The sequence below is a fragment of the Rana temporaria genome, chromosome 2, assembly GCF_905171775.1.
Source record: "Rana temporaria chromosome 2, aRanTem1.1, whole genome shotgun sequence".
Lineage (NCBI taxonomy): Eukaryota > Metazoa > Chordata > Amphibia > Anura > Ranidae > Rana > Rana temporaria.
In genome coordinates, this window is record NC_053490.1 from 286,538,209 (window position 1) to 286,553,306 (window position 15,098).

Sequence of the window (15,098 nt, forward strand, 5' to 3'; positions counted from 1 at the left end):
AGGTCTCCCTCCATGCTCCCTCCCACACAAATAAGTGTAAAAAAGAATCCATACCTTAAATGGCTTAGAATTTCAGCTTTCTACTTTCGACTCATTGTGTTCTTTTTTGCTTTTTATTTTTTAATTGTGGTACTCTGTAGCATACACAAAAAAAGTTTCAATGTTTCTTTCTGTTACAGTTGGAACGGATGTAGGATTTGCTTTATTTAGAAGATATATCTCTAAAGTTGCTGGGCCAAGGGTAAGTTGGTCTTCTTGCACTTTGTAAATTGATAGAGAAAGGGAAGGTTTTGCCGTAGCCAACCAATCGTATTTTTTGATTTTCTAAATTTAATTTGTTCCTCCTGCAAAAGCTGTTATGCTGTACTACACTTCAATTTGATCAAGCCTTTCAGAATGGTAACCATGTGGGTACGATTGTGGGCACCATGCTGGATGAAAGATATGGATGAACATATCATCTAAGGAAAGTTAGATGTGCATGCATGATCTGGCCACTCTGCCTCAGAATGCACAAATAAAAATGCTTGGCTGATCATCATGTTTGTTACTATTGAGAGGGCATGAGATCATCACCCTAACTAGCTGAAAATACAAATGGTCATCTCATTTCCATGGAAATTTATAGATCATCGGTCCTCTTATGATATCTCACACACATCTAGTTAATGTATAGTACAGTGCTGAGCATAAATGAGTACACCCTAACAGATTTGTCAGAAAACCTTTACTTTTCTTTCAGAGTCAACATTTTCTATGGGTAATTAAACTACAAAATACTCGCACAAATGAGGGCTATTGTTTGCAACCAATATTTATTTATTTGCACACACAAAAAAGTTTTTTTCCTAACAAATTCATTCAAGACCATGTTGTAAAAATGAATACAGCCCAAATAAAGTCTCAGAGCCAGTTCACACTAGGGCAACACGACTTTGGGAGGCAACTTGAACACGACTTCAGTATGAATCACAACGCGACTTACAACACGACTCAAGGTCGCCTCCAGGAGGGGGAACTCAATGCCAAATTTTAAATAAAAAAACGGCATGGGTTCCCCTCTAGGAGCATACCAGGCCCTTAGGTCTGGCATGGATTTCACGCTGAAAAAACGGCATGGGGGTTCCCCCAAATCCATACCAGACCCTTATCCGAGCACGCAGACCGGCTGGTCAGGAAAGGGGGTGGGGACGGGCGAGCGAAACCCCTCCTGAACCGTACCAGGTGGCATGCCCTCAACAAGGGGGGGGGTGCTTTGGGGCAGGGGGGCGCCCTGTGGCCCCTCCACCCCAAAGCACCTTGTCCCCATGTTGATGGGGACAAGGGCCTCTTCCCGACAACCCTGGCCATTGGTTGTCGGGGTCTGCGGGCGGGGGGCTTATCGGAATCTGGGAGCCACCTTTAATAAGGGGGCCTCCAGATCCCGCCCCCCCACCCTATGTGAATGAGTATGGGGTACATCGTACCCCTACCCATTTACCTGGTGGAAAAGAAATGTCAATAAAAAAACACTACGCAGGTTTTTAAAGTAGTTTATTAGGCAGCTCCGGGGGTCTTCTTCCGACTTCAGGGGTCTTCTGCCGGGCACACCGCTGTCTTCTTTCAGCTCTTTTACCAGCGGTGGCCCGGTCTTCTCCCGACTTATTTATTTTCCACCAGGTAAATGGGTGGGGGTACGATGTACCCCATACTCATTCACATATTCACTCATTCACTTATTAAAGGGGGCTCCCAGATTCCGATAAGCCCCCCGCCCGCAGACCCCGACAACCAACGGCCAGGGTTGTTGGGAAGAGGCCCTTGTCCCCATCAACATGGGGACATGGTGCTTTGGGATGGGGGGGCCACAGGGCGCCCCCCTGCCCCAAAGCACCCTCCCATGTTGAGGGCATGCCGCCTGGTATGGTTCAGGAGGGGGGGGGCGCTCGCCCGTCCCCACCCCCTTTCCTGACCGGCCGGTCTGCATGCTCGGCGTAGGGGGTTACCCTTGAAATCCATACCAGACCTAAGGGCCTGGTATGCTCCTAGAGGGGAACCCATTCCGTCTTTTTATTTAAAATTTGGCGTGGAGTTCCCCTGTGGGAGGGTGGAGCATGCCTTAGAACAGGTTCACACTGGGGCGACTTCCTGTAAAGTTGCCTCACTGTGAACAGGGATCCGACTTGGAGGCGACTTCCATTGAAATCAATGGATACAGGTCGCCTATAAGTCGGATTGAAGTAGTACAGGAACCTTTTCTGAAGTCGGAGCGACTTCAGTAGCGTACATTAAGACGGCTCCCATTCACTTCCATTCATTTTCTCTACCGCACGACTTGGGACGACTTGGGGCATCTTGGAGTCGGATCCCAGGTCGCCCCAGTGTGAACCGGCTCTTAGGAGCAAAGCTAAATTTTAGACAACAAAATCCTAATTAACAAGAATTCAACTACAGGTGAGTCTAATGATTCATTAAACAGGTGTCCAGCAGACATTTGATTATAAAAGGGCGTTACTTAACAAAGAAAACCCCTTCCCATTTCATGCTATTCTTTACTTATCAGTCAGATTACTGTAGAAAAAGTGATCCAAAAATGTAACAAAGATGAAACTGCAACAAAGATGGAACTGCAACTATCTCACAGAGACTTCCAGGCAATCCACGGAAGTTAACACCTCCACAGGAGCGTCTTCTGATGAGAAGGTTTTGAAGAAAATCGCCATGCAAGTTCACTGCAGTTATCTGAAGAAGTAGAAAGCCAAACTGGGGTGATTGTTTCCCATGACACAATACGGCATACCCTGCAGAGGAATGGCATGCCTCTTCTAAAGCCCACCTAGAATTTGCCAGGGCCCATGCTGAAAAAAGACCACTGGGACTCTGTACTCTGGAGTAATGAGACCAAGATAGATGTTTTTGAAACTGATGGCTTCAAAACTGAATGGCGTCACAAAGGCGAGGAGTACAGGAAAAATGCATGGTGTCTACAGTGAAACATGGTGGTGGCATTATCCTTCTGTGGGACTGCATGAATGTTGCTGGTGTCGGGGAGCTGCAGTTCATTGATGGCATCATGAATTCACAGATGTACTTCTCTATATTGAAAGAGAAGATGCTACCATCACTCCTTGCCCTTTGCTGGGCACTTTTCTAACATGACAATGACCAAAAACACACATCTAAGGCCACTGTTGCATGTCTGAAGAAGAACGGGGTGAAAGTGATTCAGTGGCCAAGTATGTCCCCTGATCTGAATCCAATCAAACACCTATGGTAAACTTTGAAGAGATAAGTTGAGCATCACACTCCATCCAGCATCCAGGCACTAAAAGAGGTCGTTCTTAAAGACTGCAAAAATATAAATGTTGCAATATGTCTCCAACTTGTTCATTCCATGCCTAGAAGACTTGTTGCTGTCCTAACAAATCATGTAGGTCATACAAAATATTACATATAGTAATTCTTGTTGCGGGGTGTATTAGTTTTTGCATCAACTAATTTCAGTAAAACTGAGGATTTGGTGATCTATTATAAATTATTAACCTTGCTTTCATGTTTTGTAAAATTTATGGAAATTTTTCTTGTTCATTGAGATACTAATTAAAATCTTACTTTTCAAAAGGGGTGTACTCATTCATGCTGAGCACTGTATAAACAATATATAACTTTTAAGGAATACTGATTTTAAGGGGTAAACTTTTACCTTTTAATATAGGAATGGCAAACTTAGATCGGCCATACATGGTTCAAATCTCGGCCGACTCCTGCTAAACTGGTCGAGGTTTGAACCATTAATGGGCAGGCTGAATGTACCAAGTTGATCGATCAATCAACTTGGCTACAACCATCCTGACAGATTTGCTTCCGATTATCGCAAGCGGCTGCTATAGCCGCTAGCGATAAACACAGTGTTCTGGCAGGGACAGCTTTCCCTGCCTACGCCCGCTGATGATGGCTGATGAAATGGAGGGCAAGTTGTCATCTACATGTTTGTGTATATTTGTTTTTATTTTTCTGTAGTTCATATTAGATTTTGTTTACGTATGCCTTACCATATATTCTACCTGTCTTTCAATCCTAGGTGTCATTTGTGGCTCACTTTGCTGGAGGTCTGGCTGGAATGTCCATTGGTTATACAGTATTTAGTTCTTTTGATAAAAACCTGATAAAAGACCCCAGGTTCTGGATCTGCATTGCTGCCTACTTAGCTTTTGTGGTTTTTGCTGTACTGTTCAATATATTCTTATCTCCTGTGCCTTAAACGGGATACCTTTGGAACAAGTATTCTAAGTTATCTGCAAAATCATGTTTGTTGGCCTGATGCTTAGAAGCAGGGTTGACATTCCGGATAAACCTAGAATATGCATGTAACAGCCAGTGAAAAGCTTTAAACGTGCTTATAACTTACAGACTGGACAGTATTGCAACAGTAAAATTCTAAAACATTTATCCCACCTTCACAAGAAGTTGTTTCACAAGGATTTACTTGGATAACTGTTTACATAGCATGTGGAAACTGGACAAGTATACTACGTATATGCTTTTGAAAGCACTACGGTACATATTGACCCATATACTTTTGTAGACATACTCGGATATCAATACATTTCTAATGGACCTTTAAGATTCATTTAGGAGTATCTTTCATTTCTGTACAGTATATAGTAACAACATGGGAAAGGAACTGAAATGGACATATGTAAAGATTGAAAATCTTCAATGCTAATGTACATATATATGAGTTTGAATATATTTAAATTTTGTTATAAAAACGAGTTAATAATCTATGCTTGATGGTTGAGTCATTGTTATCTATGGCTGATTTGTTCTGTTGTCCCTTTGTCTGAATACGTTATCTGAATAAGTTGTTTAAAGTGGAACTTGAGTATGAAAAAATCATGATCCTGTGCTATGCCCATGCAGGAGAAAGCAACAGGTTTGCTTCCTTACGTACATACTTAACTTTCCCTTACTCCTCTGCTACTCCATTCTGTTAAAAAACAAAAGTGAGACGCTAAGTGAAAAAAGTGAATAACTTATGAACCTGAAACGATAAATGAGCAATGCAAAATTGAAGTAATATAAATGTGAACCAAATCAAACATGAAAGTCCAAAGTGAATAGAAAAACATGATGGAAGGTCCATTAGACTTCAAATTAAGTAAAAAGATCTTTCTTGGGTAACCTGAGATGAATCTTGAAAATACGGGCAAAATAGTAAAGTGTTCATGCTTACCAGATTTGATGGAAACACGTGGGTCAAACAGGCAATCTTGAGGGAATGACCTCAAACAGGAACTCCCGCCACTGGACCAATGGTAAGAAAGGTTCCATCCAATGCTGAGTAAGGACTGTCAGGTATCCATGGTGGACTCCAAAACGTGCAATGATTTGTTTCAATTGCTGTGCATGAAAGACAAATGATCCACACATAGTGTGATACTGTTTCATGTTTTAATGGTAAAAGGGGTTTAGACTTACAGCAAATCCGATAAAACAAGCTTGTAGATAAAGAGGAGTATAGGCAATGAATCCAAGAGCATCACCCTATGTGTTTTGTCCTATTGGACATCATCTGGGGTGTGAGGCTCATTTGTCATCGTTGCAGCATATATAACTGTCAGCCAATAAAATTTACTCTAGAATCTGACAATGGGGACAACTGAACAACAATCAAAATGATTTCAAGATGGAGCCGGCGTGTGTTCCACGCCTCACTTTCAAACATCACAAAGACTGGATGAGAGAGAGGATATGACATAGTGCAGTCCAAGCCTCATTCTGAACTGAGACACGTCTGCATGAAAAGGAGGATATGACACGCTAGAAAGTCTCATTCTGGTTAAATGCGTCCACATCAATTCCAATATGCTGCAGTCCAAGCCTCAACATTAATAGAGACTCTTCAGCACCAAAAGGAATTAAACATATTAGAGAGAGGAAGTGAATGGCGTGGTGCGATCCAAGCCTCAATCTGAACCATGAGATGGTCGGCTCAGCAACAGAGCACCATGCACTTCCTGGTGACCTTTCTCAATTAAAAGAATGGGACACCCTGATCTTTTCTTTGTTTAAAAAAATGGTATATGACATATAATACATAACTGATTAAAATGGATATATACCCGATAACCAGAATGAGTGGTAAATAGATAATGTTGGATAAATATCATAACCCAACTATACTTCAAGTGTGATCAAACATATGTGATAAATGGCTAACAATGTATGTTTTATAGTAACAAACACATAATGTTATAATATAAGTCTCTTCATAATAACAACAACACCAAAATTTCACATAATTAGATCTTATAAAGTAAATCAATGTCGGGTGGTAATCAAGCACTGTTTATAAATGTATTGATATCCCACTCGACATTCATTCCATGGTGAAAAAAAGACTTAAGGACATATATCTAGTAGTTCTCTAACTGTGATATACCACGCTTGGCAGAACCCCCACGCCAAGGTGGAACATAGCGGTCTATAGCCAAAAGCAGTGTGCCAGTGGGATCTCTATGGTGAAAACAAGCATAGTGTTTAACAACACTATGTTTTTTGGTACCATTTTTTATGTTTGAAATGTGCTCATTGACACTAACAGAGAAACTCCTTGTAGTTCACCTGACATAGTGTTTGCCACAAGGGCAAGTGATCAAATACACTACATTGGTGGTAGCACACGTGATAAATGACTTTATAGAATAAGACTGATAAGTAACATTTGATGTAAAAAAGTCTGTTTTCTTCCTCCCTTGGATGTTGTGAAGACATACATTTAATTTCTTGCATGAATAACCTGCCAGGTTATGGAAGAATATAGGCCTGGAAGGTGGGTTGATAATTTTCATTTGGAGTGATGGAGCGCCTCTGTAAATTACATCGGCTATGTCAGGCAGTATTGGCCCTATGACATGATTGTTCTTCAGAACTCTCCAGTGCTTATTGATAATATGTTTAATCTCACAATGTTGAATTGAGCAAGACGTAAAAAAGGGGGATCATTTAGGGTCTCTAATTTTGTCACTTCTCCGGCGAGGATTGTTCTGAAGTATTTTACCTCGATCCAGCTCCCTTATTTTACAAATTTCCAAATTAAGGTCGAGTGAGGAGTAACCTTTCTCTATAAATGTATTTTCGACTATAGTTCCTTGTCTTTCAAAGTCATGAAGGTTGGTATAGTTGCTGAGCAACCCTAAACATTGGCTGTGCAGAACAGAACGCAACCTATTCTGATAATGACAACTGTCAACAGGAATCTATGAGTTCCTGTCGGTAGGTTTGAAGTATGTACTAGTGACCAATTTGTCATGTTCCACTTTAATAATCAGATCGAGAAAATTAATCTCTGAAAGGCTAGTCTCAAAAGACAACGTATCATTGAGAGCAGTAATGTACAAATGGAGAGAGTCAAGAGTACCGTTCCATAGGAGGAGCATATCGTCTATATATCGACCCCAAAAGACCACCTCAGGTCTCCTATAGGCATAGATGACCTCCTCCTCCATTTAAGCATAAATAGATCGGCCAGGCTGGGAGCAAATTTAGCCACTATAGCCATTTTTAAACCAAAAATAATTGTGACTGGTAGCTAAAAGATTCATAATAATTTGTTTTAGTTTGTGAGGTAAATATTGAGCAAGATAACATTGAACTGCATGAAAACGTAGCTGATGGGAAATGCATGTGTAGAGGGAAGCCACATTAGCGGTAACCACCAGGCAACCCTCTGGTACCACAATGTATTCCAACCATTGGATAGTATCCTTAGTGTGCTTTAAATAGGAAGTCATTGATTTAACCAATGGTTTTAAGTAAAAATCTATGTACCTTCCTATTCTAGATGTGACCAAATGTATCCCACTGATAATGGGACGTCCGGGAGGGTTTGTTAAGCTATGAATCTTAGGAAGGTAGTAGACTGTGGGAATCCGGGGGGCTAATGGCACCAAGTAAATATTCTCTTTCTTGTCTAAAAAAAAGAGTCACGGAAGCCTTGTTTGACAATGCCCTCCAATTCTCTTTTAAATCTATTAGTTGGATCATAGGATAATGTGCTATAAGTTTCATTGTCTCTTAAAATTTGAAACATTTCGCTTTCATAGTTACATTTATCTAACATAACAATACCTTTTTCGGCTGGGTGGACCACTAAATCCTTTCTTTCACATAATTGTTTCAACCCAATCTTGACAGATGGGTTATTGTGGGGTCTTTTTAGTGTCAACTCATCAAGATCCTTAAAAACAAGATCTTTAAAATAGACTGAGAAACTGGTACAGGGTGATTAAACGGGGAAGGATTTGACAGTCCAGAATTTATATATCCGGATGAATTAACCCTAGCATAGATCATTGGATTACAGATCATTGGATTTGGATTTGTAAGTAAATATCTTTGAATAATCAATTTGCGGATGTACTTATGAATATCGATAAAGGTATGGAATTTATCAAGCCTTTTAGGGGGGCATATTTTAGACCCTTATCTAGAGTAATAGTTTCTTCCTTGGTAAGTATGGTTTTACTGAGATTAAAAATCCCAGAACCAACTAAATTGGCGGCGGTATTGTTATTTTAGATAAATGTGATGAAAGCAAAATGTTTCAAATTTATAGCACATTATCCTATGATCCAATTAATAGATTCAAAAGAGAATTGAAGGGCATTGTCAAACAAGGCTTCCATGACTCTATTTTGGACAAGAAAGAGAATATTTACTTTGTGCCATTAGCCCCCCGGATTCCCACAATCTACTACCTTCCTAAGATTCATAACAGCTTAACAAAACCTCCCGGACGTCCCATTATCAGTGGGATAGATTTGGTCACATCTAGAATAGAAAGGTACATACATTTTTACTTATAACCGTTGGTTAAATCAATGCCTTCCTATTTAAAAGTCACCAAGGATACTATCTAACGGTTGGATAACATTGTGGTACCAGAAGGTTGGCTGAAAGGTTATTATCCATTACACCACATCCCAAAGGTGCTCTATTGGCTTGACATCTGGTCACTGTAGAGGCCATTGGAGTACAGTGAACTCATTGTGATGTTCAAGAAACAAAATTGAGATGATTTGAGCTTTGTGGCATGATGCATTATTCTGCTGTAAGTAGAAGCGGAAGATGGATACAATGTAGTCATAAAGGGATGGACATGGTCAGCAACAATACTCAGGTTGGTCCTGACATTTAAACGATGCTCAATTGGTACTAAGGGGCCCAAGGCGTGCCAAGAAAATATCCCCCACACCATTATATCATCACTACCAGCCTAAACAGTTGATACAAGGCAGGATGGATCCATGCTTTAATGTAATGTATGCCAAATTCTGACTCTACCACCTGAATGTTGCAGCTGAAATCAAGACTCAGCAGACAAGGCAATGTTTTTACAATCTTCTATTTCCAATTTTGGTGAGCCTGTGTGAATTGCAGCCTCAATTTCCTGTTCTTAGCTGACAGGAGTGGTACCCAGTGTTGTCTTCTGCTGCTGTAGCCCCTCTGCTTCGAGGTTTTGATGTGTTGTGCATTCAGAGATGGTATTCTGCATACCTTGGTTGTAACGAGTGGTTATTTAACTTTCTATAATCTCGAACCTTACCGTTGCCCATTCTTCTCTGACCTCTGACATCAACAAGGCATTCTCATCCACACAACTGCCACTCACTGGATATTTTGGATCATTCCCTGTAAACCCTAGAGATGGTTGTGTGTGAAAATCTCAGTAGACCAGCAGTTTTTGAAATACTCAGACCAACCCATCTGGCATCAACAACCATGCCATGTTCAAAGTCACGTAAATCCCCTTTCTTCCCCATTCTGATGCTTGGTTTGAACTTCATCAATTCATCTTCACCACGTCTAGCTGCTTAAATGCATGTGATTGACTGATAGCAATTTGTGTTTCCAAGCAATTTAACAGGTGTACCTAAAAAAGTGTCCAGTTAGTGTATATTAATTTTAAGGCAGTGCTGTTTGGCTAATAGTAAAATGTGAGTCAGGCATTAGCTACTCCCCTGTCTTCCACACAGTCACTTCCCCTTTCAGCTGTGCAGGAGGCTCTGTTATTTTTGTATAAAAAGAGAACTGCACTGGAAACAAACTTAATAATGATAGAAGTAACTCAAAGTGAAATACACACAGAAAGCAATAAATAAAAAGCGGGCTGCACTCTTAAAGTGAGTTAGCCAAATAAGCAAACATAAACCAAAATATATGAATAACAAATGTGAATGAAAAAAAAGTCCCAAACATTCAGATATGTAACTTTTTATAAAGTCCTCCAATAGACATTGAAAACCTTAAGGATTCCTCCAATGGAGAACGGACCAGGCAGACAAAAATTTCAGTGAAAATCTTGTGACTTTTTCTAAAACAAACACAGTGAATCCACCACCACACAGAGTGCATGCTTACCAGCTGCACAAGTTTAGACACTTGTGGCTAATACCCAGCCAGGGCCCTTTATCCCACAAAAAGTCTTTGACTCACCACTAAACCAACATACCCCCCACAACTAAACTACCAAAATAGACTCAGATGATGACTTATATTTAAATAAACACAACTAATACTAAAATCTGTAATATTCAAAATCAGTCAGTCATCTCCACCGTGAGTAAATAAATGTGTAAATAAATAAATGAGTGTTATTTAAATGGCTAATTACCTATTATTACCTGTTATTTTTGTGGCTGCAAACTTAACTGTCTAGTGTGCCCTGTTCCCCAGATTAGATGCAGTGACCATACAGAAGCCATTCACATTTCGGTTTAATTCACCTATCCGTTTAATACAACCTGGTGCTAACCTGGTAGACTGCAGAGCTCTATGCCACATGATTATGTATCGTATGTAGTGATATTAGGGAATAATATTTTGGGTATAGTATTCACTCACTAATAAACTGCAAGTGTTAAGATGACCATACACATAGATTCATTAATTAAAATTTGGATGAAAATTCTCATCAGTAATTTCAATGACTTGGTGAATGTTGTTTTGAAAGTAATTACAATTTTTTTTTTTCTTTTTAACATTTAACTTTTATAGTAAATGGACTTTCCCAAATGAAAACTACATTCTTTTCCCCTTCTTTCTGCAGTCTTTCAGGATGGATCAGAACAATTACCAATTACAATTACTCTGGTCTATCCCGAAAGCCCTGCAGAAAGAAGGGGAAGAGAAGCAGGGATTTCAATGCCCCGGGCTGCTACACCCACTGTGTGGGCACTGACAGCTCCTCACCCATGGAGGCAAGTAGAGTGGAGATAGATCAGGGAGTGAGTAGGGAGGGGAGGGTGTGTGTAGGGTGTTAGTTTGCCTTTTAATTTTCTTCTGAAAAGGTGAACTTACACTCTAAATGTAAAGCAAAGTGTATCTGTCAAACAAGGCACAAGAATTTGTCAAAGCTAGAAACTGCAAAGTACACCATTGCTCTAGTCATTAGATCTCTCATCCTTTTTATTCATCAATACCAATACATGTGAGTAGACACAGAGCTAAATGTTCTTAACCTCCCTGGCGGTATGATTCTGTCAGAAAAAACATGCTAAAAGCGGTACCATTATTTGCAAGGAAATTTGGCGTTTTATATTGTAGGTCTGTAATTTTTAGAAATAACTCACTTAAATCTGACCAAACAAGCTTCTAATAGGCATCCCGGGTATGACATTTTTTTAAAAACAAAATTATAAATTATAATATAATAAATAATTATAAATAATTATAACAAATAATAATATAATTATAATAAAAATTATTCAATAATGTAATCAAATCAAAATCACTGAAATTTGCTCAGTTGCAGAATTGTTGCTGTCATTATTTTTTTTTTTTTATGACGAATTTCCCCACAAATCGCTATCGCACAATTCTGCAAGTGATTATAATTTATTATCGCTGTTTTTTAGCTGATCTAAAACTATTTTTGACATAAAGGGACACTTTTGGTTGCTATGGACAATCTACAGTTTGCAGGGAGAAAGAAACGTTTTTATTATATAAAATGACATGCATGACACAGGACAGACCACTAGGGACAGGGGGGGTGTGTTTTTTTTACATACAGTACTGTAATCTATAAGATTACAGTATACTGTATGTAAGGTGTTTGTTTACTTTTTTGAATTTGGCGCCGTTCTCCGTCCCCGTGCGTCGTAACGTCGCAGGGAACGGAGATCGGCGTCACACGGAGGCACTGTGTGAATCGAGCGAGGTCCTGCTCGCTCACACAGCGCGGTGGCATCGCTGGATCCAGGGACAAGGTAAGTAACTTTGCCTGTGGATCTAGCGAGGCAAGCCCGAGTCTGACACGGGGTTTCCGCTCGCAGCAGGAAAATCTAACCCCGTGTCAGACTCGGGAAGACCGCCAGGCAGGTTAAGCAGAGGAGGTCACATCTAAATGAAGGAACCTGTTTTACAGTCTGCTGAGTGCGTGCCAGCTTTCCTCCTGCTGTGTTTTGGAACAGTATTTTTTAGGTCAAAGCCAGTGCGATTGACGACAATGCTATTGAGCGCACTGAATTAAATGCTTTTGATTTTATGATACGCTCTCAGCATTGCAGCAGTGCTTTAGGAAATCTGCACATTTTGTGACACTATTATTTTAAAAGGAAACTGCAATGAAAGAAACAAGGAGCTGCCATTGCAGACTTATTTTTAAAGGTCCACGCTCTAGAGCAATCATCTTCATGCTTCTTTTAATACTTTGTAATTATATATATATATATATATATATATATATATATATATATATATATAGAGAGAGAGAGAGAGAGAGAGAGAGAGAGAGAGAGAGAGAGAGAGAGAGAGAGAGAGAGAGAGAGAGAGAGAGAGAGAGAGAGAGAGAGAGAGAGAGAGAGAGAGAGAGAGAGAGAGAGAGAGAGAGAGAGAGAGAGAGAGACTTCTAATGCAAATTGCTATAAATCTTGCTATGAAGTCAAGAAAGCCAAGAAACTGGGTCCTCTGGAAAGATTGCTAAATTACATCAACCGTAAATAATCTGATTCCATGGGGTGGGTTTAGGTAGAGCATTGGTCCTCACTTTGAAAAATAATACATTTATAGATATCAGTGTCTTCCACTGCTTAAAGGAAGGAAAGGAAATTTTTTTTTTCATTATTATTATTATACAGGATTTATATAGCGCCAACAGTTTGCGCAGCGCTTTACATCAGGGAAGACAGTACAGTCACAATACAATTCAATACAGGAGGGATCAGAGGGCCCTGCTCGTTAGAGCTTACAATAATAAGCATCCTTTACCTGCAGACATTCCTCTTTTCACTTCCTCATTGTTCGTTTTTGCTCAGAAGTTGCTCTATTTCTTCTCTGTTCTGTTCACTTCCCGCTTGTCTGATTTTACTGACCACCGTGAAGGGAGGCTTTATTGCGGTGGTCAGTAACGTGCTCACCCCCTCCTGGGAACTACATCTGTGTGGCAGGACGCTCTCTACGTGTTAGAGACTTCAAGGAGGTGTGAATTACTAGGCGTGCCACAATTCATACTGGGAAATGTAGTTCTTACATGAACGAGCGATGCAAACCAGGAAGTGAATGAGAGAACAGAAACTAGAATGCCGGAGGTGATATAGATGAAGGAATTTAATAGGTATTTACTTGTTTTTTTTAACAGAATCATTACACTATTCTGTCTGTCTACCTTGCAGACATTAATTTTAGGCAAAACATTTTTTTCCTTTACAACTCCTTTAAGGTCAACCATAGATGGCCATCAAATGCAATGCGTTGTGAGGAAGATATGTTGTGGTAATCTGTCTACCTGAGGTGACTGGTTTGTGGCACTCTCATTCCCTTTTTCTACTGCAATGACAAGTCCATGTACAGTATGAGAACTCAAAATCAGTGCAAAGGTGTGAACGTTATAGGTTCCTAATCTTGCTTTCATTAATGCAAATATTTACATATGGCAGATAAAGAACAGCCTTTTTCTGTTATTTACCCAACAAAGTATTTAAGCAAGTAAGTAAGTTTACACTGCATTCTTATACCAACAAAACTCAAACCTTTGTTTTAAGTCTAAAGGTTTAATGCCGCCTGCTGCTTGCCTGATTAAATTGGGCCAGGGTTTTCATTTATGAAATCGGACATGACCGATTGATTATCTTTCTGTAGCTGAATGCCAGACTATGAGGCTATTGATTGCACTGTGGTCCTGTGCAGAATAAATACTGGGAGTTTAGAACAACTACAGACTTTATCACTACTGAGTCTAGCAAGAGTGGTCATGTTGTACTATGCTGACCATGCATTTTATGATAATTTACTTATTTTTCGTAGAGATCAGATCTGTTACTGGCATTGAAATAACCAAAATGTATCAGTACAATGATTTGAATAACATTTAATTAATTTAGCGCACTGGCAAAAAAAGTCATACTTTCCAGAAAATCCAAAGAGGATGCAGAGATTGGAGCCACAACATGTACCATAGTCTGCACAGACAAACTATACATGGGTATGTGTTTGCTGTTCTGTGCCTGAGCACCAGTCCATTTTATTAAAGGGAAATTGTGAAGGTTTTTGGTCAAATTTTATTTCAATAGGTTTAGAAAGTTTATTACATACACATCATTTCATTTTATTCAAATTAAATCCTTATTTTACAAATAAACATTAACGACAGCATGTTTCCATGCCTTATAAGGTGCTGGGCTGTCTAATAAGAAAGCCCAGCACTAGCTCTGCGGACTGAAGTTCTTGGAAAGAATGAACAGGCGTCTCCTTCTGTCGTATAGCTGACTCATTCTGCTCATTCTGCTGTGTGTATAACCTGAGTTGCAGACAACTGGGGTTGATTTACTAAAACTGGAGAGTGCAAAATCTGGTGCAGGTCTGTATAAAAAACAATCTGCTTCCAGTTTTTTTAATTGAACAAGCTGAAGCTAGAAGCTGATGGCTACCATGCACAGCTGCACTAGATTTTCCAGGTTTAGTAAATCAACCCCAACTGTGTCTAGGAAGATATAGCTGGGGGAATGAAGTGAACATTCTGCTACAGACAGGTGGAAGATTCTACACATGCGCCTCCCTACCCCATAGGGAACACTCAATGAAATTTGTAGAAAGTCATAACATGAGCAACAGCA

General features: G+C 39.9%; 1 protein-coding gene across 2 annotated transcripts in view; it reads left to right on the forward strand.

Moving 5' to 3' along the window:
- The window catches only part of RHBDL2 (rhomboid like 2), a 35,563-nt gene extending 31,276 nt beyond the window's left edge, over positions 1 to 4,287 (forward strand). For both annotated transcript variants that reach the window (XM_040337195.1, XM_040337194.1), the window contains 2 exons: positions 180 to 241; positions 4,061 to 4,287. In XM_040337195.1, coding sequence (XP_040193129.1) covers positions 180 to 241; positions 4,061 to 4,240 — 242 coding nt within the window. In that variant the 3' untranslated portion in view covers positions 4,241 to 4,287. The remainder of the gene's footprint in view (positions 1 to 179; positions 242 to 4,060) is intronic.
- The last annotated feature ends 10,811 nt before the right edge of the window (positions 4,288 to 15,098 follow it).